At 39.7% G+C, this 22,401-nt stretch overlaps 1 protein-coding gene across 1 annotated transcript in view; it reads right to left on the reverse strand.

The window, feature by feature from the left end:
* Positions 1-1,807: 1,807 nt before the first annotated feature.
* The window catches only part of TAF1B (TATA-box binding protein associated factor, RNA polymerase I subunit B), a 50,566-nt gene continuing 29,972 nt past the window's right edge, over positions 1,808-22,401 (reverse strand). Inside the window, exons 9-15 of the mRNA XM_060787617.2 lie at positions 15,666-15,813; positions 12,845-13,022; positions 10,621-10,667; positions 8,583-8,673; positions 5,832-5,902; positions 3,969-4,191; positions 1,808-2,011 (exon numbers count right to left, since the gene is read on the reverse strand). Coding sequence (XP_060643600.2) covers positions 1,819-2,011; positions 3,969-4,191; positions 5,832-5,902; positions 8,583-8,673; positions 10,621-10,667; positions 12,845-13,022; positions 15,666-15,813 — 951 coding nt within the window. The 3' untranslated portion in view covers positions 1,808-1,818. The remainder of the gene's footprint in view (positions 2,012-3,968; positions 4,192-5,831; positions 5,903-8,582; positions 8,674-10,620; positions 10,668-12,844; positions 13,023-15,665; positions 15,814-22,401) is intronic.

Here is a 22,401-nt window from a genome sequence, read left to right on the forward strand (position 1 = left end):
TGATGGCAACCAAGGATTGGCTGAACAGGTGGAGAGGAGCTGATACCAGTTCCAGTGGAAGTGTAGGACCTTTCCTTTTCTGAAATATATATCACCTTATCTGCAGGAGTCACAAGGACTAATAAACAAACCAGGATTTAGTTCAGTATATCCATTTTGTTATCAAACTCTCCAGTATCCAAAGTAGATTATAGCAAAATTATGAGTCCAGAGTTTATACTATTGATAGTTTAAAGTCAACATTAAAAGATTGACACTCAATTTTGAAACAGACTAACGCAACTCTTTAAAAAAGTTTTGCTTGCCTACTTAGAAAAGAAAGCTGTGCACGTAAGCAAGCATTTTTCAAAAATGGTAAGCATTTTAAAGGTCTTTCAAAGTAAGAGTACAATCTTTCACATACGATATAATCTGTGCATCTGCAACAAAGGAGGTTCACCGGAACCTGATAAAGGTTAGTTATACGATCATTCTGGGCAATTATATTTGCATTGGGAAAATGCATGGAAAGAAAAATCCACTGAAAATATCAATTAGCAAATGGAGAATGGGGGGAGCCAAAGACTTTGAGTTTGACACATGTGACCTACATCATTGACTCACCAGGTATTCCTTTCACAGTAGAAACAGGTTGTTTGAGTGTCAAGCAAGGGCCAGGCCCGTAGCCAGGATTTCATTTGGGGGGGGGGGGCTGAATTTTTTTCAGGGGGGTTTCGGGGGGGGGTGAGTTTTGGGGGGGGCTGAGTCTGAGTGAAAGAGAGTCTAGCCTAGCAAACCTTCTGTATCATTACCCCAATACCCCCATGCATATGGGATATATTGAGTATGGTGATCAGATCATGATATGAATAAACATAACAGTTTAAATAATGCACCAGTAAGGCCTTTTCGCGAACCACCATGAGAATTTCGGGGGGGGGGGGGCTGAAGCCCCTCAAGCCCCCCCCCCCCCCCCGGCTACATGCCTGGCAATACATAAACAAGTACAAGCAGCTGAACTTCCCTTTGGTAAAAATACAATGGCAAAAACACTGTTAGCACAAAGGGCATACAATTGTGCTTTTCAAAGGTATGCCTATATTTACTAGATTTTAAATCTGGTCAAAAGTGCTTATGGAAAGAGAGGATGTTCCGCCATGACAGAACATAAAAGCTTTACCCAATGGTTCTCAACCTGTGGGTCTCCAGATGTTTTGGCCTTCAACTCCCAGAAATCCTAACAGCTGGTAAACTGGCCAGGATTTCTGGGAGTGGTAGGCCAAAACACCTGGGGACCCACAGGTTGAGAACCACTGCTTTACACTAATATTTGATTTAGTACAATGATAGTAATGCTATAGAACAAAAGCATTCCACGAAGCAACAATGGTTCCACAATCCACAATCCATTCTCAACTTCTAATTTATTTATTTTTATTTACAGCCTTTTTATCCCGCTCTTTTCGGCCTCTTTTGGCCTAAACACATACCTTGCTATCTGAAACTGCTGTGCCCCATGAATCAGCAGCAAAACTGTACCCTACCACAAAATGTACAACCACACAATTGAAAAACAATATTTTTTTAATTTTTATCTTTAGAAAAAAATTACAAAAGTGTGACAAGTCAATATATTAGAGCACATTTTTACATATTTTATTTTCAATAAAAAAGGCAATACTGAACGAAAACAAAATTTTATAACATCATTGGTACGGAATAGCAAGAAAAAAAGATTAGGTGAAAATATCTTCCCAGCTGCAATTTCTCATTTTGTATGGACCGTTCCACCTATTTCACCTACAGCATTTCAGTTATTACAGTTCCTTCAAGATGCATTCACTTTCTGGAGGTTTTGAACACAGTGGTTTTATTAGAAAGTTTTGAATTAAAAAGTTTATGCTCTAATATACATACTTCCTCGTGGATGAGAGAAGGCTGCACTCGCAGAAGGAAGGAGAACAGACCTAACACGAATCGGTAGGTATGGGGGAAGTCTGATTCTTTGTAGTGTGACAAATTACCACAGTTCCTATGATAAAAGAAGAGAAAGTGAAGAAAATATCATAAACCTATACTAATAACAACATTAAAAAGAGGTCTATCCAATCAATGCTATCTGAAGTTCTTCTCATATCATTACAACTAATCTTTTAATTATGGTAATATATAGAATGTGTTGTTGAAGGCTTTCATGGTTGTAATCACTGGGCTGCTGTGAGTTTACTGGGCTGTATGACCATGTTCCAGAAGCATTCTCTCCTGACGTTTCACCCACATCTAGGTCAGGCATCCTCAGATGTTGTGAGGTCTGTTGGAAACTAGGCAAGTGGGGTTTACATAGCTGTGGAATGTGGGAGAAAGAACTATTGTCTGCTTGAGGTGAGTGTGAGTGTTGCCACTGGATACCTTGATTGGCAATGAATGGCCTTGTAACTTCAAAGCCTGGCTGCTTTCTGCCTGGGGAGGAATCCTTTGTTGAGAGGTTTTAGCTGTCCCTAATTGATTTTTGTCTGGAATTTCCCTGTCTTTTGAGTATTTTTTCTTTATTTACTTACTCAGCAAAGGACAAGAAGGATCCTCTCACCTCTGCAGAAGTCTACCATATATCTGCAACCGTGGACAAGTCTACGTAGGGAAACGCAGCATTGCCCAAACACGAATCAAGGAATATGAAAGGCACTGCAGACTAATTCAACCAGAGAAGTCAGCCATAGCACAGCACTTGACGAACCAACCTGGACACAGCATATTATTGGAGAACACAGAGTGCTGGACCACTCTCACAACCACCATGTCAGACTACACAGAGAGACCATTGAAATCCACAACCATGTGAAAAATTTCAACAGAAAGGAGGAAACCATGAAAATGAACAAAATCTGGCTACCAGTATTAAAAAAACCTCTAAAATCAAGACAGTAAATAAAGAACAACATTCAGAAAACAGAGGAATTCCAGACAGAAATCAAACAGGGCCAACTAACACCTCCCAACTAAGGATTTGTGAGGCAGGAAACACCCAGGCTTTGAAGCTGAAAGGCCATTGAATGCAAATCAAGGTGGCCATTTGCAACATTCACACTTGCCTCAGGCAGACAAGAGTTCTTTCTCCCACCCTTGACATTCTGCAGATGTATAAACCTCACTTGCCTAGTTCCCAACAGATCCCCCAACCTCTGAGGAAGCCTACCATAGACATGGGTGAAACATCAGGAGAGAACGCTTCAGGAACATGGCCATACAGCCTGGAAAACTCACAGCAACTCAACATTTACAATCTCTTTGTGACACTTGTTCTCAGACTAACTCTGTTATCCGTAACAATTTCTGTTTTAGCTAGCTAACTCACTCACTATCAAGAACAAAAAAATGGGTCACACCTGTAAAATGCACCCATCTTTTTATTATTCATAGAAACAATAACTGAGAAGCCAAATAAAGCCCTTATTCCACATAAGTATTTTCCAGTCATTTCATGTTAGTTGACACAAACAAGGGAAATAGGGATTTCTCTATTTACTGATGAGGCTATCTGATCAGTGAGTTATATTTCATCACTCTTGTTTAGATACAACATTGTACAACTAAAATATATATTTAAAAACTGGTAAAGGAGAAAAAATATTCAAATAGTTTCACAGGATCAAAGCATTAAAATTCAAAGGAAATTTAATAAAATGTAGACTTCTGCACGATTGTTTTAGCAATAGACTCAACACGGTATATTCCACAAGTCTTTATATACCGTACTTACCTATGGTATGTAAAGAATTATGATATAGTGCAGTGGTTCTCAACCTGTGTGTCCCCAGATGTTTTGGCCTTCCACTTTCAGATATCCTAACAGCTGGTAAACTGGCTAGGATTTCTGGGAGTTGTAGGCCAAAACACCTGGGGACCCACAGGTTGAGAACCACTGATATAGTGTATATATAACAACTACACCTATCTAGCACAGATCACCAACAAGAGTGTTAAATACTTACATTGTGCACAGCTTAGTAGTGCCAAACCAATAGTTTTTGTTCAGAGCTGGAAATGCAGCACATTTTTGCTGCAAAATGCCAGCAAGGCTGTGCTCATAAAAACAGGGCTTGTCAGTACTTTCTTCAGTCCAATTCAGCTGGAACGCTGAAGGTTTTTGCTTCTCAGGAGGCTGTGTGGAGCCGGACAGTGTACGGAATTGCTTTTGAAGGTTCACTACCATTTCTGAAGACAGCAGAAGATCACAGCAGTAAGCCTAAACTCAAATTAGTATCACAGCACACAGATAAAACCCGAAACTTTTAGGAAGCAAGCGCCACAGGGAACACTCGCATTCCACTCACTTTATTTCCTAAATGTTTAGGAGTGGGGTGGCAACCATGTGGCCTGTCTGATATTTTTGGAATGCAACTCCAAGCATATATCTGGCTTTACTAACAGGGGTCCATGACTCTTATTTCCAGTTCAGCAATAGTGCTGATTGTAAAGTATTAGCACTATTTCATGGAATCATAGAATAAAATAATAGAGTTGGAAGAGACGTCGTGGGCCATCCCATCCAACCCCCTGTCAAGAAACTGGAAAATCACATTCAAAGCACCCCTGATAGATGGCCATCCAGCCTCTGCTTAAAAGTCTCCAAAGAAGGAGCCTCTGACACACTCCGGGGCAGAGAGTTCCACTGCTGAACTGCTCTTACTGTTTATTTTATTTATTTTATTTGCTATGCTTCTATACCGCCATTCTCAGCCCGAGGGCGACTCATGGCGGTTTACAAAATGGCACAATTCGATGCCCACAACAGTACAAACATAATTTAAACATTAAAAACATTTAACATGGATCAAAAGAAATTCGTTACAATTAACATCAATAAACATAATAATGTTAGGAAGTTCTTCCTAGTGTTCAGGTGGAATCTCCTTTCCTGTAGTTTGAAGTCATTATTTCACATCCTAGTCTCCAAAGCAGCAGAAAAGGAGCCTGCTCCCTATGACTTCTCACATATTTAAACATGTCTCCTCTCAGCTTTCTCTTCTGCAGGATAAACATGGCCAGCTCTTTAAGCCGCTCCTCATAGGGCTTGTTCTCCAGACCCTTGATCATTTTAGTTGCCATCCTCTGGATGCATTCCAGCTTGTCAACATCTCCCTTCAACTGTGGTGCTCAGAATTGGATACAGTGTGATTCTAGGTGTGATCTGACCAAGGCAGAATAGAGGGATAGAATGAATTCCCTGGATCTAAGCACTATGCTCCTATTTATGCAGGCCAAAATCCCATTGGCTTTTTAAGCTGCCGCATGACATAACTGACTAATGTTTAACTTTTCCGAGAACACTCCAAGATCTTTTTCACAGCTTCTTTTTCTTGAAGAAATATAATAATGGTGTCATCATCCTGCAGAATTTTGATACCTTGTTATGCATATTTTAAAGGCTTAAATACTCTTCAGAATTGCATGAAAAGAAGAGTTTTCAGAAAACAGTGCCATAACTTTAGCTTGCTTTGAGTAAACAGTGCAAGAGGATAGTAGGGCCTTCCTCTTTCCCAAGGCACTAAGGACAAATTATTTACAGTATTGGAAAAAGAACTAGGAGGAATTCAAGAATAATCCTTAGGTTACATAATCTGGGCAATGCAAGGATGAGCACAGATGACTAGGTCAGGTCTGTCTCTAGTTCCTTTAACAAATTCTGGTTCCCTCTTTGCCCTTGCAGATTTGTTGTGCTCATAAATATCATGGTAATCAAGTTCTAAAGCTCAGTTCTATCAAGGAACAAGCAGTTTGGGCCTCAAATTGTCTAGGAAAAACAATGATCTTCAATGTTTTTTAAAAGGGAAAGGAATAGCATGCACACTTACGATGCCTTTTGTGAACTATATGCTTTTTTGTTGCTGAAAAGAATACCGGTTTCTCACATCTCCATAAACGTCTGCAGATGAAAAAGTTGAGTTATTGGTATGGAGCAGAGATGGAGAGAGAATGAAGAAACAGTATGTGGCCCTTGATGGATTTTCGTGGAAACATTAGGGCCCCACTGATCCCATGGGCTTCCAACATCACCCCACAAAATACTTTAAAACAGCAAGAATCCACCCCCATATTAATGAACACTTCAAAGTATTTTAAACTTTGAAGTGTGCCTGTGGCCCTTTTCAGATGTTCCAAATCAGCAGGTATGGTCGTCTAGCTCTGGATTATGCCTTGATGTCTTACAGAACAACCTAATGTTACTACCTCTTTGATTCCAGCATTCTTTCTGCAAATGTAGAAATGTAAACACTCTTTGACTCTTACTGAAGTTACATGTGATCAAGGAACAGTTAAATGTACCCTAACAGGTCATTGTTGTTGTTGTTTTTGTGGGCCTTCAAGAAGATTCTCACCTATGGCAACTCTTTCATGGGGTGTTCTTCAGAGGGTTTTTTATTGTCTTCCTCTGGGAAAATGTAACTGACCCATTATTGTCATTCCACTACAGAGTAGTGATTTGAACCCTGGTCTCCCAAAATCATAGCTCAATTCGCAACCCATCATGTTGGACAGGATTACACTCCCCCTGAAGACACAGGTTCGCAACTTGGGAGTGATCCTAGACTCATTGCTGAGTCTGGAACTCCATGTCTTGGCGGTAGCCAGGGGAGCTTCTGCACAACTAAAACTTGTGCACCAGCTGTGCCCGTACCTTGGGAAGTCTGACTTAGCCACAGTGGTCCATACTCTGGTTACATCCTGAATAGACTACTGCAATGCACTCTACATGGGGTTGCCTTTGAAGACTGCCCGGAAGCTCCAACTGGTCAAACAGTCGGCAGCCAGGTTGCTCACCGGATTGGCATACAGAGAGCATACAATCCCTCTGCTACGCCAGCTCCACTGGCTGCTGATCTGCTACAATTCAAAGTGCTGGTCTTAACCTTTAAAGCCCTAAACTCTTCTGGCCCAGATTACCTGTCCAAATGTATCTCCCGTTACGAACCATCACAAAGTTTAAGGTCAGCTGGAGAGGCCTACTTTTGATCCCACCACCATCGCAAATGCAACTGGTGGGGACAAGAGACAGAGCCTTCTTAGTGGTGGCCCCTTGCCTGTGGAACTCTCTACCCAATGACATCAGATTGGCAACCTCCCTCCTGTCCTTTAGAAATAAACTCAAAACCTAGTTAGGTGACCAAGTGTTTGAACGACAAGGGCAGAAATCGAGAATAAGACTCAAGTGATATGAATGACAATGGACTGACCCGAACTTGGATTTTAAACTTGCATGATTTTATACAAATGCCTTATTAATGTAATGTTTTAATTAACTGTTTTAAATGTATTTTTATGAATGTGGATGGCACTGAATAGTGCCTGTTGTGAAGCCACGCTGAGTCCCCCCTTGGGAGTGAGAAAGACAGGGTACAAATTTATTAAATAAATAAATAAATATTTTTTTCAGTCCTCACATTGGCTGTAAAAGCCATTGTTTTTTCCTCCAATCTGCTTTTTCTAGCTGATGTAACAAAAGGTATCTCCTTTCAAACTGTTGCTGATTGATTGGATCAAGATGCTGATTGACTGGATTGAGATGTGCTGCCTGAGGTTTAATGCATTTCATTTGTGTTTTACATTTTAAATTGCATTGGCGATGAGGCAACTGAGTTGGATCCAGACCCAGGCATTCAGATTGGAGCTGGCAGAACAAACAGCCATATCCCACTTAGGCTCCCAAAATTGCTACAGAGAGAATTGGGACAGCTTGCTCAATATGGCAAGGCTCTTCTTGAAGAACGTGCCTCCACTTGATCTCCATCCTTCTGCAACATAGACGAACCCATCCAATGGGTCAATTGATCTGCTGTGAAGCACTTGGGGGGAGGAGAGGGAGGTATTGGATTGCCTCCACAGCGAGACGAAGGAGAGGATATTATTTCTACAAGCCACTTCCATGTGACTGAATCTGAACGCAACCTGTTATTTTAAAATATATACAGTAATTTACTTATATATTGTATGCCACTATGGGAATGCTAACTGGCAGAATAACTAAAATAGAGCTAGGCTGGGAAAGCAGCATTAAAGAAAAAAGTAAACCTCTTCTGGGTCTCAAGGCTCTGCTCCTGATGAAGAACACACAATCTGATTCATATATATTGTTTAGACAGTGGTTCTCAAGCTGTGGGTCCCCATGTGTTTTGGCCTACAACTCCCAGAAATCCCAGCCAGTTTACTAGCTGTTAGGATTTCTGGGAGTTGTAGGCCAAAACATCTGGGGACTCACAGCTTGAGAACCACTGGTTTAGAAAAATATGAACAGAGGAGATGTAGCTCAGATCTCCATCAGATCATCTAGTTAAGTTCCGGGGCGACAGAGCTGCTGCACCCACCCCTAAACAAGCATAGATAAAAGATTAGAATGACTACCCCAAGTATTAACTACTAAAAACGTTTTGAATTTCTTTGTAATAGTAGCAAAAGGAGTCAGGTAAACATATCAAAGTGAATCTAAAAGGTTTACACAAGAAGAATTGGATTTCCGACATTTTCTTTCCTATTCTCCGGTTCTGTTCAGAGTTATCACACACATTTTCAATATCACATGAAAGACTGCTACTTTCTGAGCAATATACCTGATCCTTTCTTCATTAAATTTCTTCTGTTCGATATCCAGAGTGTTCTTTATAACTCCATACCATTTTTCAATATCAAAAACTGGAGATCCTGTAAGAAATGTGCTGTCTCTTAATTTTTACATAATTCTTTATTTCCTGGAACTAAAAGCAGCATTTTAGCTTCATCAGAACAGTGCAATGTAGAAAAGCTATGTAACATAAGAAAGAGAAGTCAACCTGATTAAAAGTTCATTCCCAAAGCCTCAGTAAAACATCCTGAACTGATTCCCTTTAAAAGTATTATGCTAGTGGTGTATTGTTTCTTGATAATCTAGGATACTTTGCACTTAGCAGAAGAAATCCATGAGTCCAATTAATTACTATTAATTACTGCCCCTGAGCTGCTAAACTTGCTGACTGAAAGGTTGGTGGTTCGAATCCAAGGAGCGAGATGAGCTCCCATGGTTAGCTCCAGCTTCCACCAACCTAGCAGTTCAAAAATATGCAAATGTGAGTAGGTCAATAGGTACTACTTCTGCAGGAAGGTAAGGGCGCTTGTCACATGACCTTAGAGGTGTCTATGGACAATACGGGCTTTTTGGCTTAAATGGAGATGAGCACCACGCCCCAGAATCAGCCACGACTAGACTTAATTTCAGGGGAAACCTTTACCTTTACTGATTAATTACTGGATGTTCTTTGAAGAAGGGCATCTAGGTGGCTCTGTTCTACATAGTATTATACACCAATATAATTATTCTGCTTTGCACCCTGCGAAGATGGTATTGACCAGAGTTTCTCAAATGATACTCCTTCCGATGTTTTGTACTTCAGCTCCCACAATTCCTAACAGCTGGTAAGCTTGCTGGGATTTCTGGGAGCTGAAGTCCGAAGCACCTGGAGGAGCACCATTTGAGAAATACTTGTCTTGACTACTGTGTTATATCTCTCGAAAGGAAGAGCTACTGCTGACAAAACAAAACAAAAACTGTTTAGCATCAGCAAAGCTGGTGGTGAAGACAAGAATTTGCCTCACAAATGGAGATAGACTGCAATTGTAAAGGCAGTTGGTGATCTCTTTACTGTGATTAACGAAAGATAACTGAATTATACAGGTTGGGCTTCCCTTATCTGTGATTGCAAAATCCAAAATTGTCCACATGGGTGGCTGAGACACTGATAACTTTGCTTTCTTATGGTTCAATGTACACAAACTTTGTTTTATGCACATTTTAAAAAAAAGATGTTGTATGAAATTGCCTTCCATATGCAAATATTCCAAAATCCAAAACACTTATGGTCCCAAGCATTTTCAGATAAGGAATACATAACCTGTATTTACATTCATCCACACAAAACTTTCCTGTGTTTTTGAAAACTGAGGCTTCATCAGTTTGTCTGTACTGTCTACATTTAAGATACTTTGAACTCCAGTACATAAGAGTTTACTATCACTCTGACAGTGCTTATAGGAAACATGGAAACACCATATGCTTCGTATCACACACAGTTCTTTCTTGTACTTTAGTATGGTTTGAGAATGTCTTTTTTTTCAGTTCACAGAAGCTACTACCAATCAAACCATCACTACTAGCATGCTAAAAATAGTACCCTTAAATTACACTTTATTGAGAATGTATCGATAAAGAAATACTTAAACAAGATGTTGATGACAGCCCTATCACAAAAGCCATCCTATAAATTAAGATTAGCAAAAGGAGAAATAAAAGAAAATATATTTGATAACACATGAAGCCATGTATTAGCTTCTTGTGTAAAAGCAGTGGCAAATTTAAACCATTAAATGTCTAAGAAATATTGTGGATGAGCAATTAGAAAACATACTATAATCATTATCTAATGGATTAAATTAGAATAAGTAGAAGTAATAGAATTGACAAGAGCTGTATTTTATAATGCTATGTGAATGATAGGAAGGGTGGAGAATGTATAGATTTGAGAATCAATGATGTGACAACTGTATTACATTTTAAACGTTTTGAAATAAAAATAATTCAAAAGAAATTCAAAAATAATTTTTAAAAGACCTTTGTACCTTCTTTGTTGTCCTTGTTCTTCTCTTTAGCAATGTCTGCCAGTTGCCTGAAAAAGACATCCATCAGATTTAATCTTTACTAGCTTGCATACCTGGCATTGCTCTGTCAATTTTTAATTATACAAAATCTATAAGGTTGTGGGTGAACTACAACTCACATCATGCCAGATTAACCCCAAAAAACTCCATCAGTACTTAGATGGGCAAGCTGGGTAAGTTTACTCTAGATGCATCATCAGTGGGGTTCAGTGTGCTCTCTAGATGTAGGGTAAACTACAACTCCCACTATAATGAGTCAGTTCCCTCAAAACACTCCAGTAGATTGAGTTAGTCATGGGGGTTCTGTGTGCCAAGTTTGGTCCAGGTTCAGCATAGGTGGAGGTCACAGTTTCTCTGGTTGTGGGTAAACTACAACTCCCAGAAAGGAAGGCCAGTTCCTACCAAACCCCTCCAGTAATCAAATTTCAGCATATAAGGTATGTGTACCAAGTTTGGTCCAAATCCATCGATGTATGGGTTCACAGTGCTCTCTGGATGTAAGTGAACTACAACTCCCCCAAATCAAGCTGAATTTTCCCAGAGACCTGCAATATTTTTTGCTGGTCATGGGGGCTGTGTGTGCCAAGTTTGGTCCAATTCCATCTTTGGTGGAGTTCAGAGTGCTCCTTGATGGCAGGTGAACTATCAATCCCAGTACCTACAACTCTAAAATGTCCAGGCCAATTCCCCTCAAAACCCACCAGTATTCAAATTTGAGCATATTGGGTGTGCATGCCAAGTTTGGTCCAGATCCATCATTGTTTGGGTTCGTAGTGCACTCTGGATGTAAGTGAACTCCAACTCCTATACATCTGTCCAAAGACTTCCAATATGTTTTGTTGGTCATGGGAGTTTGGTGTGCCAAGGTAGTTCCAGGTCCATCATTGGTGGAGTGGAGTGCAGTTCGTAGATTGCAGGTGAACTACATATCCTATAAATCTACAACTCCTATAAATCATGGTGAATTCTCCCCAAACCTCTCTTGTATGTTCAGTTGCTGTTCAATTCTTCTGTTTGCTGTGCGGGAAAGGGTTAAGGGAGAGGCAGTGTGCGGGTCATGCAAATCCCATACCAATTGAGAGAGTAAGAAACACTTGTATGTCTGAGGTGGAGGAAACACATAATATCTAGGATGAATTGTCTCTGTATGAAAACCTTTACTTGGGTGGTGCACAGAATTGTGTTTGTGGAGGACATTGGCAGGGTTCTTGTACATGTTCACGGCTCTCACTATAACCTGCAGTGTCATTGGAGGGAAGGTCTTTGGTGTCTCTTGAGTAGTGGGAGCTACTGTTTATGGAGGCGGGAGCTTGTCTGTGTTTAAGGGGGGGTTTTTTTGTCATGTCAGAAACGATTTGTGTGAGAGAATTGGCCGTCTGCAAGAACGTTGCCCAGGGGCGTCTGATGTTTTGATGTTTTTACCATCCTTGTTGGAGGCTTTCCTCATGGCCCCGCGTGAGGAGCTGGAGCTGACAGAGGGAGCTCATCCACGCTCTCCCCGGATTCGAACCTGCGACCTGTTGGTCTTCAGTCCTGCTGGCACAGGGGTTTAACGTACTGCGCCACCAGAGGCTCCTCTGTGTTTAAGTGGATACCCCGGACACACACACACACACATTTCACATTTATTATGTGTATAGATTGGAATCACGCTCATCCTTCTTTTCTTATCTCCCATCAAACCCTCTTATCAAACCATCAAAATTCTAAGGGCTGATTTTAAAACTGTTTGCCTAGGTGGAGGCTACTAAAAAACAATTCTGTGTAGATATTCTTCATGCATACAACATGTCCATACAAGTTCCTGCTGACATCAAGAAAGTACAATACTGGCACGAAAGCCAATATGGTCAATGCAGGACAAGCACTACACCAATGAGCAAAATCCCATGTGTTTTTGTCTCCATGCTAGATAAGTATCAGTTGAAGCAGCATCTGATAAGTATCAGTGACAGTAATCCCCTTTTAGGTTCTGAAGGACACTCTGGCCTGGCTGACAAACTGAGAGGAAAATGATCAAGAGAATACCAAATTCTATGCATTGCACATATATAAAAATACTAAGTAAGGGATACTTTTCACTTAGTCCTACTTTTATTTGTTAGGCCCCGAATAAGTAGTTAAAGACACCACTTTCATTTTTATGTTACTGAGCTGTTACAACTCTTCTTTGTTATGCACTTACCACTCATACTTGTCATCCAAAAAGAAAAGGATTTTGAGCACCACTATAACAGTGGCTACAGCAAGAATGTCATATTTCACTCTTTCGGGTGATTTCTTTCCAGGCTGTAACTTCAGGAAGTCTATTTCACCAATGCCAGTTTTTTTAATCACTCTACATGTCCAGTTGTGCATATCATCTGAATTAAGAAAAAAAAAACAATTATGTTGGGGGCAATTTTCAAATGTTATAAAATTCAAATGCAGAAGCACATTATGCAAAGGGAATAGTGCAGCTGCTCACCAATTGCTACCCACAATAAACCGACTTCTGTGTAGTAATGTTATAATGTTTGAAGCAGCCACACAATCACTATCTCAAGTGTGCTTACTAATATATGTGAAACTGTGTTGTAAATACACATATTTAAGACCGAGGCATTAACATTTATTTATTTATTTACCACACTTATGTCTCACCTTTCTCACCCCGAAGGGGACTCAGAGCAGCCTTACAAAGACAACAATTAGATGCCACATATATACCTATCAATAAAATAAACAAATACACTAAAATCCAAAACAGCAACAAACAAGATGATCATAACACAACATCTCAGAGATCAAGGCAGTCCACACAAATAAAAATATTACAGTATACTGTCTGAAGAACTGCACATATCAAATGCCATAAGAAAATGATGCTAAGAACAGGGCAATCTACACCCACAAGGCCTCACCAACATGTACACTTGCCTTTCTAATGTCTTGTTAATTAAGATAATAAGACGCAATATTCAAGCAGGGTCAGAAATTATGCAGTCCTTCAGATGTTGGTAAACTACAGCTACTAACAACACCCCATAATTGAGAATGTCAACTGTATCTGTTTTGAAGTCCACATCTGGAGGACCACATGATTCCCAGCCCTATGTTAATGGTTAGTAAGGAGTAATGTACTCATTCAGCTAGAACAGGGCTTCTTAAACTTTTCCACTCAGGATTCCTTTTGGCCTGAGATTTTTTTAATGTATTTAGGTATGTAAAACATTTGCAGACCCGGTTGGGGTTTGTGTGTGTGTGTGTGTGTCAGGGGCAACTTGAGAAACTGCAAGTTGCTTCTGGTGTGAGAGAATTGTCTGTCTGCAATGACATTGACAAGGGGACGCCCGAGTGTTTGATGTTTACCATCCTTTTAGGAGGCTTCTCTCATGTCTCTGCATGGGGAGCTGGAGCTGACAGAGGGAGCTCAACCCACTCTCTCCAGATTTGAACTGCTGACCTGTCAGTCATCAGTCCTGCTGGCACAAGGGTTTAACTCATTGTGCCACCAGGGGCTCCTTGGTGCAATTAGTGAGGACGAAATACAGGGTCTTCTCGGTGGCCCCTCGACTGTGGAACTCCTTCCCCAGTGATATCAGATCAGCCTTCTCCCTCCGATCTTTCACAAAAAAACTTAAATCCTGGCTGTGGAAGCAGACTTTTGGTAAGTAAAAATTAAAGTGCAATAGACACTCGCAGACCCGACACAGGAAATAATCAGGATGATGATTTCAGGATTGGTGATTTGGTTACATGTCTTAACTGGTTTTAATTGTAATTAATATGTTTATTGATTTTAATGATGTATTGTTGTTTATTGTATAACTGTGCCAACGAATTTTTGCCAAAATTTGGAAGCCATTCTGAGTTCCCCTCGGGGTGAGAAAAACATAGCAGAAATAAAGTAAATAAATATAAAAATCAAATATACCGATAAGAAATCAGCATTTGCAAGACTTACTCAACAGGCTAATTTCCCTTTTTCTGAAGGGCAACGGATGCATTTTCTGCGTTGTCCACTGCACAACAGATCTGTGTAAATGTCTAAAACAACTATGAGGTGATGTTCAGAATTTTTATTTGGGATCCCAACATAGAGCTAAGGGGACTCCATTTGAGATTGGGACCCACTGTTTAAGAAGCCCTGAGCTAGAGGATATTGACTTGCTGAATGTGCAGCAATAAGTAACTCCTTCAAAGGCCAGCCAGTCAATCAATTGTGGCAAATTCTTAATCGGAAATGTTTTTAGTTTCTGCGAGCAATGCAACAAAAAATTCTGCATAATCTAACCAAAATTGAGCACTGCTGACGTCCATCGATTTCAACAACACATAGATTTAAGACAAATATAATGTTCTACCTGAAATAAATGACTTTATCATACTTAATTTGGGTCTGATCATGCCTACATGAATCTGTTTTGGGCTTTTTCTTTTACCAATTTAAAGGGAACCCACCACATTCATACTGTTATACAATACTTTCCCAAAAGACAACAAGAGCAAACTTTCTTACTCTTCTAGTTTAGCAAGACTGTTGTGACTCGGCTCCTTCACTGGATGCCATAGGGGCTGTCAGTAGCCACAATTTAAAATATGTACAGTGCTTAATTATACACAGATATTTGATGGTAGTTAATATTTGTGAATCCTAAAGGTAAGCACTGCTGATCAACCTATTCAAAAGCTTTTTTCCTAACCTTAACTATGAAAAAGAAGTACAACATCTTGCAGTAAAGTACAGCACAAGCCTCATAGCCCTGGGACTGGCAGTTTCATCAAACCATATCTGACAAAATACCCTATGTCCTCTCTAGGAATTTTGTATGTCCTCCTGGCTATTCTATGGAATGCTTCCACTTGAAGTTACCACAGAGTCATGTTGGAGGACTCTACTTCTGATGGAAACCATTCCTTTCAACAAGATTTCCATGGAATGTTCAAAGATGTATCTCCTGTGTATACAGGGGTTGTAATGTACTCTAAAAGTAGGTGTGATTCCATGTGAATGTTGCCCTTACCAGGTAAGTTAACTTCCATCAAGTATTTCATACAAAGAATGTTTGGATGAAGGAAGCAGCTCTCTGATATATCTGGAAAACTTGGTAGCTCGATGTATTTTGCAAGGTCATGCATTTTTTTGTGGACATCATCATATGTAGGCCAGGACTGGAAGACAAAATTGTACAAACACACATTAAGAATGCTGTTCTTCCTTGCATTTCAAAATGTAAAATTGTTCTTCCAATATATCATTACCACACAGGACACACAAAGCAGTGGATCTGTCTGGTCAAGAACTTTGTTTTTGGTCTGGGACCTTGCCACCTAACCCAAACATAAACACAACAACCGAAACATGAAACTTCAAAAGATTTGTTATCAGTTGAGCTAGAACTGCTTTTGGTCTGTCAGTTCACAACTATGCTGCTCCCCCCCCCCCCCCCAACCCTTCCTTGTAACTATCTTTGAGAAAGATCTACTGTATTCAGGCCACAAAGTCATATGTAAAGTATAAAATACAAAACAAGTTTTTCTTGTTTGCTAATAAGGTGTACGAAAAGTAAGCCAGAATTCATCTTAACATGCATCCCCATTCAAACATATATGCTGGTGGAGTTTATGTCAAAGCAGGCCTTCAAAAGGCATAGCAGGAGCTTCAAGTTTAACGCATTGGTTCAAGTACATTGTTTTAAAGAAAAGAGAGAACATTCAACAATCCTTTAACTGGGTTGCTGTGCATACATACCTTGTTTTAGCCAAACAAAACAAAACTTTGCGTTGCTGTGAGTTTTCTGGGCTGTATGGCCATGTTCCAAAAGCATTTTCTCCTGACATTTCACCTTCATCTATGACCCAGGCATCCCTCTATGACCCACCTTGGAGGTTGTAAGGTCTTTTGAAAACTAGGCAAGAGGAGTTTATATATCTGTGGAAAGTCCAGGGTGGGAGAAAGAACTTTTGTCTGCTTGAGGCAAGTGTGAATGTGGCAGCTGGCTGGCTTGATTAGGATTGAAAAGCCTTGCAGCTTCAAAGCCCGGCTGCTTACTGCCAGGGGAGGGAATTCTTTGTTAGGTGGTGTTAGCTGACCCTGATTGTTTCCTGTATGAAATTCTCCTGTTTTTTTTTTTGGTGTTGCCCTTTATTTACTGTCCTATTTTTCTAAATAGTGGTAGCCAGATTTTGTTCATTTTCATGGTTTCCTCCTCTCTCTGTGTAGTCTGACATAGTAGTTGTTAAGAGTGATAGTTAAAATCCTTTAACTACAAAAAATGGATAAGTAAGATTTCATGTCAATTTAATTGATTCCGTGATAGCTTCAGGTTGAGATGGCATCACTGAAACCAAACCCCAGCAAACAACCAAGCATTCACTAAGCCTTTTAAACGTTTATTTAGTATTTCGGAAATAAAACAAATATTTTGTAAATTTCATTTTTTGCTCATTCCAATGAAACAGAAAACATGTTTAGGGTTTCAGAACTTGAACATAATTTTAGCCAAACTTCTACTCATGCATATAAATGTTTACAAGCTATATTACACTCCAAGACTTTAGAGGAAAGTTTTTTTTCAAGAAAGCTTTCTGCCTGAAGGGCTTTTCTTGAAAAACAAGAAATTCATGTATTACAGGTCTGTTACACATCAGGGTTTACATTGCACTTCAGTCATTTTTAGGACAGTAGTCATACAAAATGAATCAACAACAATGAGAGCTACATGTTGGAAGCAACACACTTCCCTTGATATTTCACAACTAATAAGCCTAGGTATGACTTCCTGAATATTTGAAAAGGAAATGTTCAGAACTTATGCCTTCTTAGGCTACCCCTAAAAAAAGATGTCTGATTCTGAAATACATAAACTAAACAAAGTCACATTCAATCCTAAACCACAACAAATGTTAAAATATTAGATATGAAATATTTAAGAGTTATTGATGGCCTCAGAGCAAATTCAGAACAAAGATTAAAGGAATCTTGTTTATGATACGGGTTGAGCATCCCTTATTCAGAACACTGAAATCCAAAATGTTCCAAAATCTGAAATTGTCTATGTGAGCGGCTGAGAAAGTCATATATTAGCTTTGTGATGGTTCAGTGCACAAAAACTGTGTTTCATGCTCAAAATGAATAAAAAATGTATAGATTACTTTAAGTGTATGTGTATGTGGTGTATACGAAACATCAATGAACTGTCATATTCTCCAAGATATCTCTCTATGAATAATATAGAGATTCCAAAATGCAAAAAGAATCCTAAAATTTCTGGTCTCAACCATTTTGGATAAGGGATACTCAAGCTATATAACCACAGAAAGCCACATTTTCTGGAGGTAAGGCCACAGGACACACATGAAAATGAAAAAAGAAATTGAATAAAAATATTTGCTATTTTTTCGAAATTACGGGAACACTTCTCTAGGAATTTCTTTGTCTCCCTGCATGATTCTATGGTTGACTTCCACTGGAACCTGAGCACAGAACGTACAGGAGTGCCTGGACATTACAAGAGGGAATATTTTAATCACATTTGCAAAAGTTAAAACTGGAAATGTGGAGGGACGACAATGGAACAACTTCCCTAGTGAAATTGGCAAGACTTCTTTCCTATTCTTCATCTAAGTTAACCAGGGAAGGTTAACTAAATCACAAAATATTATTGGAAATGACCTACCGATATAAGGGAAGACATTTTATACTGAGAGATTGTTTGCAATGAGCTATGTCAACTGTTACCTTGACAGTTAACATCATAAACAAGAGTTCTCCCTAAACATTAACTTTTAAATTCAACTCGACACTTGAAAAAATTAAGGACCCAGCTAGGCTAAGCATGATTGTGTTAGGGTGTGTAAGAAATCGGTTAGCGTATTAACTGTAAAATGCAATGCTGATTGGTTGGGCCATGCCCAGGGAGCTAGCTGAGCTTGGGAATTTTGGCAACAGTTTCATATTCAGGCTTGAGCTATGATGTGCTTGCAGAGAGAGAGAGAGAGTCAGTTCTTGCTTCATGAGCTGCTGGAAAGAGATTTTCCACATGCACACCAAAAGACCATTTATATCTCTCTAAAAGCACATTTAGTGAGTCAATGCAACTGATCTCATGATTGTAAATATGTTGTTCTGTTTTACGAAGAGTAAAGTACTTGTTCTTTATTGATAATCTGTGTGGCATATTTTCTTTCTCTGGCAAGACAGTGTGTGCACTGATAAAATGTGAACTATGTGTGGTTTGCATTATGCCAACAGATTGTGCAGGAACGTTATACGTTGGGGATCACCAGTGAAACAGAACTCAACTCAAGAACTGCCCCCATCATTCTCTATGAGCCTCTTGCCCTGCACCATACAACTATGTAAAATGAGAAACGAGTGTTACTAGTCCCAGCCTTATAACAACCACAAAGAGTGTGTTCTTTCTTCCCACTCATCATATCTTTACTCTCATGTCCCACCAGATTTTACATCTCAACCTAATCTAGATTAAATTGAGATAATCGCAGTATCATATACACTTCTAAATGAATACTTTCTTAAATGTTGACATAATGTCACAATAGAGGGCGTGTGGTCTTCCAGATATTGTTAGACTGGAATTCCTATTATCCCGCAACACTTGCCTGTACTGCCTAGAAATGATGGGGACCACATATGGAGGGTCAACTATTTCCTAATTGTAAGAAATAACTATTAATTCATGAAATGTGTGAGGAATTACATGACAATGGCTTGGAGACTTTGTGACTGTCTGTATCCATATGTGCCTGTGTGTATATGTTAATTCAGAACTAGAACGTACAGGAATTGGGAGGAGGCATTTTTACTCCACCAAAGGCTACTTGATGCTTTTTTAAAACAAATTCCTAAGACTTAGATGCTTATGACTTCTATTTTAGAAAATATCATTCAGCCTTTACAAGTGATGGTATAAGAGAGAGAAAACAAAGAGGTTTCATCTGAAAATTCAGTTTTCAGCTGTCTTTACTGATGGTGAAAGTCTTACATATTTTTTTGTTCACAATGTATGGAAGATAGCATTCATAAGAAAAAAATCCTTGGTCCCAAATTACAAACTTAATGGTGTCACGTCACCTGGTAGAGTATTTTAAAACAAACAGAGAGTGTGTTAGAAACATTTAAAAAGTTGAACAATAAAATCTCCCTGAGTTTGGGGAGAGAAGGTGGGCTATAAATAAAGTATAATTGTTGTTGTTGTTTTTGTTATTATTATTATTGGGTTGTTGTAGGTTTTTTCGAGTTCGCAGATCCACCAAGAAAGTCCAACTATCTACAGACCCACCAAGATAATCCAACAAATGCTACGTTTAGCAAAGGACAAGAGGGATCCTCTCGCTTCTGCAGGAGTCTACCGTATACCATGCAGCTGTGGACAAGTCTACATAGGGACCACCAAATGCAGCATTGCCCAAACACGAATCAAGGAACATGAAAGGCACTGCAGACTACTTCAACCAGAGAAGTCAGCCATAGCAGAGCACCTGATGAACCAACCTGGACAAAGCATATTATTTGAGAACACAGAAATGCTGGACCACTCTAACAACCACCATGTCAGACTACACAGAGAAGCCATTGAAATCCACAAGCATGTGGACAACTTCAACAGAAAGGAGGAAACCATGAAAATGAACAAAATCTGGCTACCAGTATTAAAAAACTCTAAAATTACAACAGCAAAACAACAGAGAGGAAATAATCTGGGACATCTAATCACCTCTCAACAGACAATTGCTCCAGGCACTAACAAGCCACACCAAACAACGGCCAGGCCATCAAATGCTAATCAAGGTGATCAGTTGAAACATTCACACCTAGCTCCAGCAAACAAGAGTCCTTTGTCCCACCCTGGTCATTCCAACCCTTTTTCCTAGTTCCAACAGACCTCACTACCTCTGAGGATGCTTGCCATAGATGCAGGCGAAACGTCAGGAGAGAATGCCTCTAGAACATGGCCATTTAGCCCGAAAAAACCTACAACAAACCCAGTGATTCCGGCCATGAAAGCCTTCGACAATACGTTGATATTATTATTATTATTATTATTATTATTATTATTATTATTTCCTGTAGGAAAGAGAGGGAAGGCTACCATACCTCCCGAGTGAAAAAACTCAGCATGAAAAATGAAGGAGACTTAAGAAAAATGATAGAGACTTACTTTAAAACCACTGGACAGATTGTGCCAAAGAAATTAGTTACAGCAAAGCATGTTTTTGAATGCCAATATTTTCATTATTTCAAGCCCTTTGAGGACATTCCCTAAATGACAGGTGACTCTATTTTCCATGCTTCAGCATATATATGAAGTAGAAAAAAAAGAATAAAACTCAATACTGGTGTAGGTGAAGAGCACAAGTTCCATTGTACATTGCTCAGATAGGGAACTAGCTCTGAAATCACTTCTCTTTATAGAACTGTGTGTCTGTAACACCTGCGTTTATGGCAGCCTTACAGAAAAGAGTGGAAAGAGTGACCCTATTTCCTTTAACGTGTTTAGGCAAGATTGTTGAAACCTCTGCTGTCCTTTCTCCCAGCAAATGCTCCAGAACAGAAGGAAAGATGGCCTTCTGATTTTCAAGTCATGTTTGGACTATGAGGCTTTGTGTGTTTATGTCAGGTATGTGAAGCAGCACTAGAACTTCCTGATGTTGAAATATCAACTACTGCCTTTTTAAAAAAGATAGACGTCACCTTCCCTTTTATCTGTTAAGAGGCACAATTGTCTCATTTTTGGACTTTTCTAGGAAACATAAGGAGCCCCTGGTGGCACAGTGGGTTAAACCGCTGAGCTGCTGAACCTGCTGACCGAAAGGTAGCAGCTTCGAATCTGGGGAGCGGCATGAGCTCCTGCTGTTAACCCCAGCTTCTGCCAACCTAGCAGTTCGAAAAAATGCAAATATGAATAGATCAACAGGTATTGCTCCGGTGGGAAGGTAACGGCACTCCATGCAGTCATGCTGACCACATGACTGTGGAGGTGTCTATAGACAATGCTGGCTCTTCAGTTTAGAAATGGAGATGAGCACCACCCCCTCAGAGTGGGACACGACTAGACTTAATGTCAGGGGAAAACCTTTACCTAGAAAACATGGGCTACATTTGTATTAACTGGACAGGAAAATGGTGGAGAAGGGCAACACTGTTTCCTGAGACAGTGCTGGTACTTTCCCCTCCACTTGCCCACAAGTCACATCAACATCCATTATTTTTGGCCCCAAAACTCATTCTTGATATACATGAGGTCAACCTATACACAAATATATACAGTACATCCAACTTAACAAATAATCAAGGTAAATTTCAGCAAATAGGTTAAAAAACCACTTAACTGCTCTATTTCATCGATTTTAAGATGTATCCCTCCCCATATAAACATCTCTAAAGACAAGATGCATGTTAGAATATGAATATAGTAAAGGTAAGGGTTTCCTCTTGACATTAAGTCTAGTCGTGTCCGACTCTGGGGGGGTGTTGCTCATCTCCATTTCTAAACCAAAGAGCCAGTGTTGTCCATAGACACCTCCAAGGTCATGTGGCCAGTATGACTGCATGGAGCACTGTTGCCTTCCTGCCAAAGCATTACCTATTGATCTAATCACATTTGCATGTTTTCAAACTGCTAGCTTGGAAGAAGCTGGGGCTAACAGAGGGAGCTCACCCCACTCCCAAGATTCAAACAGCCGACCTTTCGGTCAGCAAGTTCTGCAGCTCAGAGGTTTAACCCACTGTGCCAC

This window comes from Anolis sagrei, chromosome 1 (assembly GCF_037176765.1).
Source record: "Anolis sagrei isolate rAnoSag1 chromosome 1, rAnoSag1.mat, whole genome shotgun sequence".
In the NCBI taxonomy this organism is placed as follows: Eukaryota; Metazoa; Chordata; class Lepidosauria; order Squamata; family Dactyloidae; genus Anolis; species Anolis sagrei.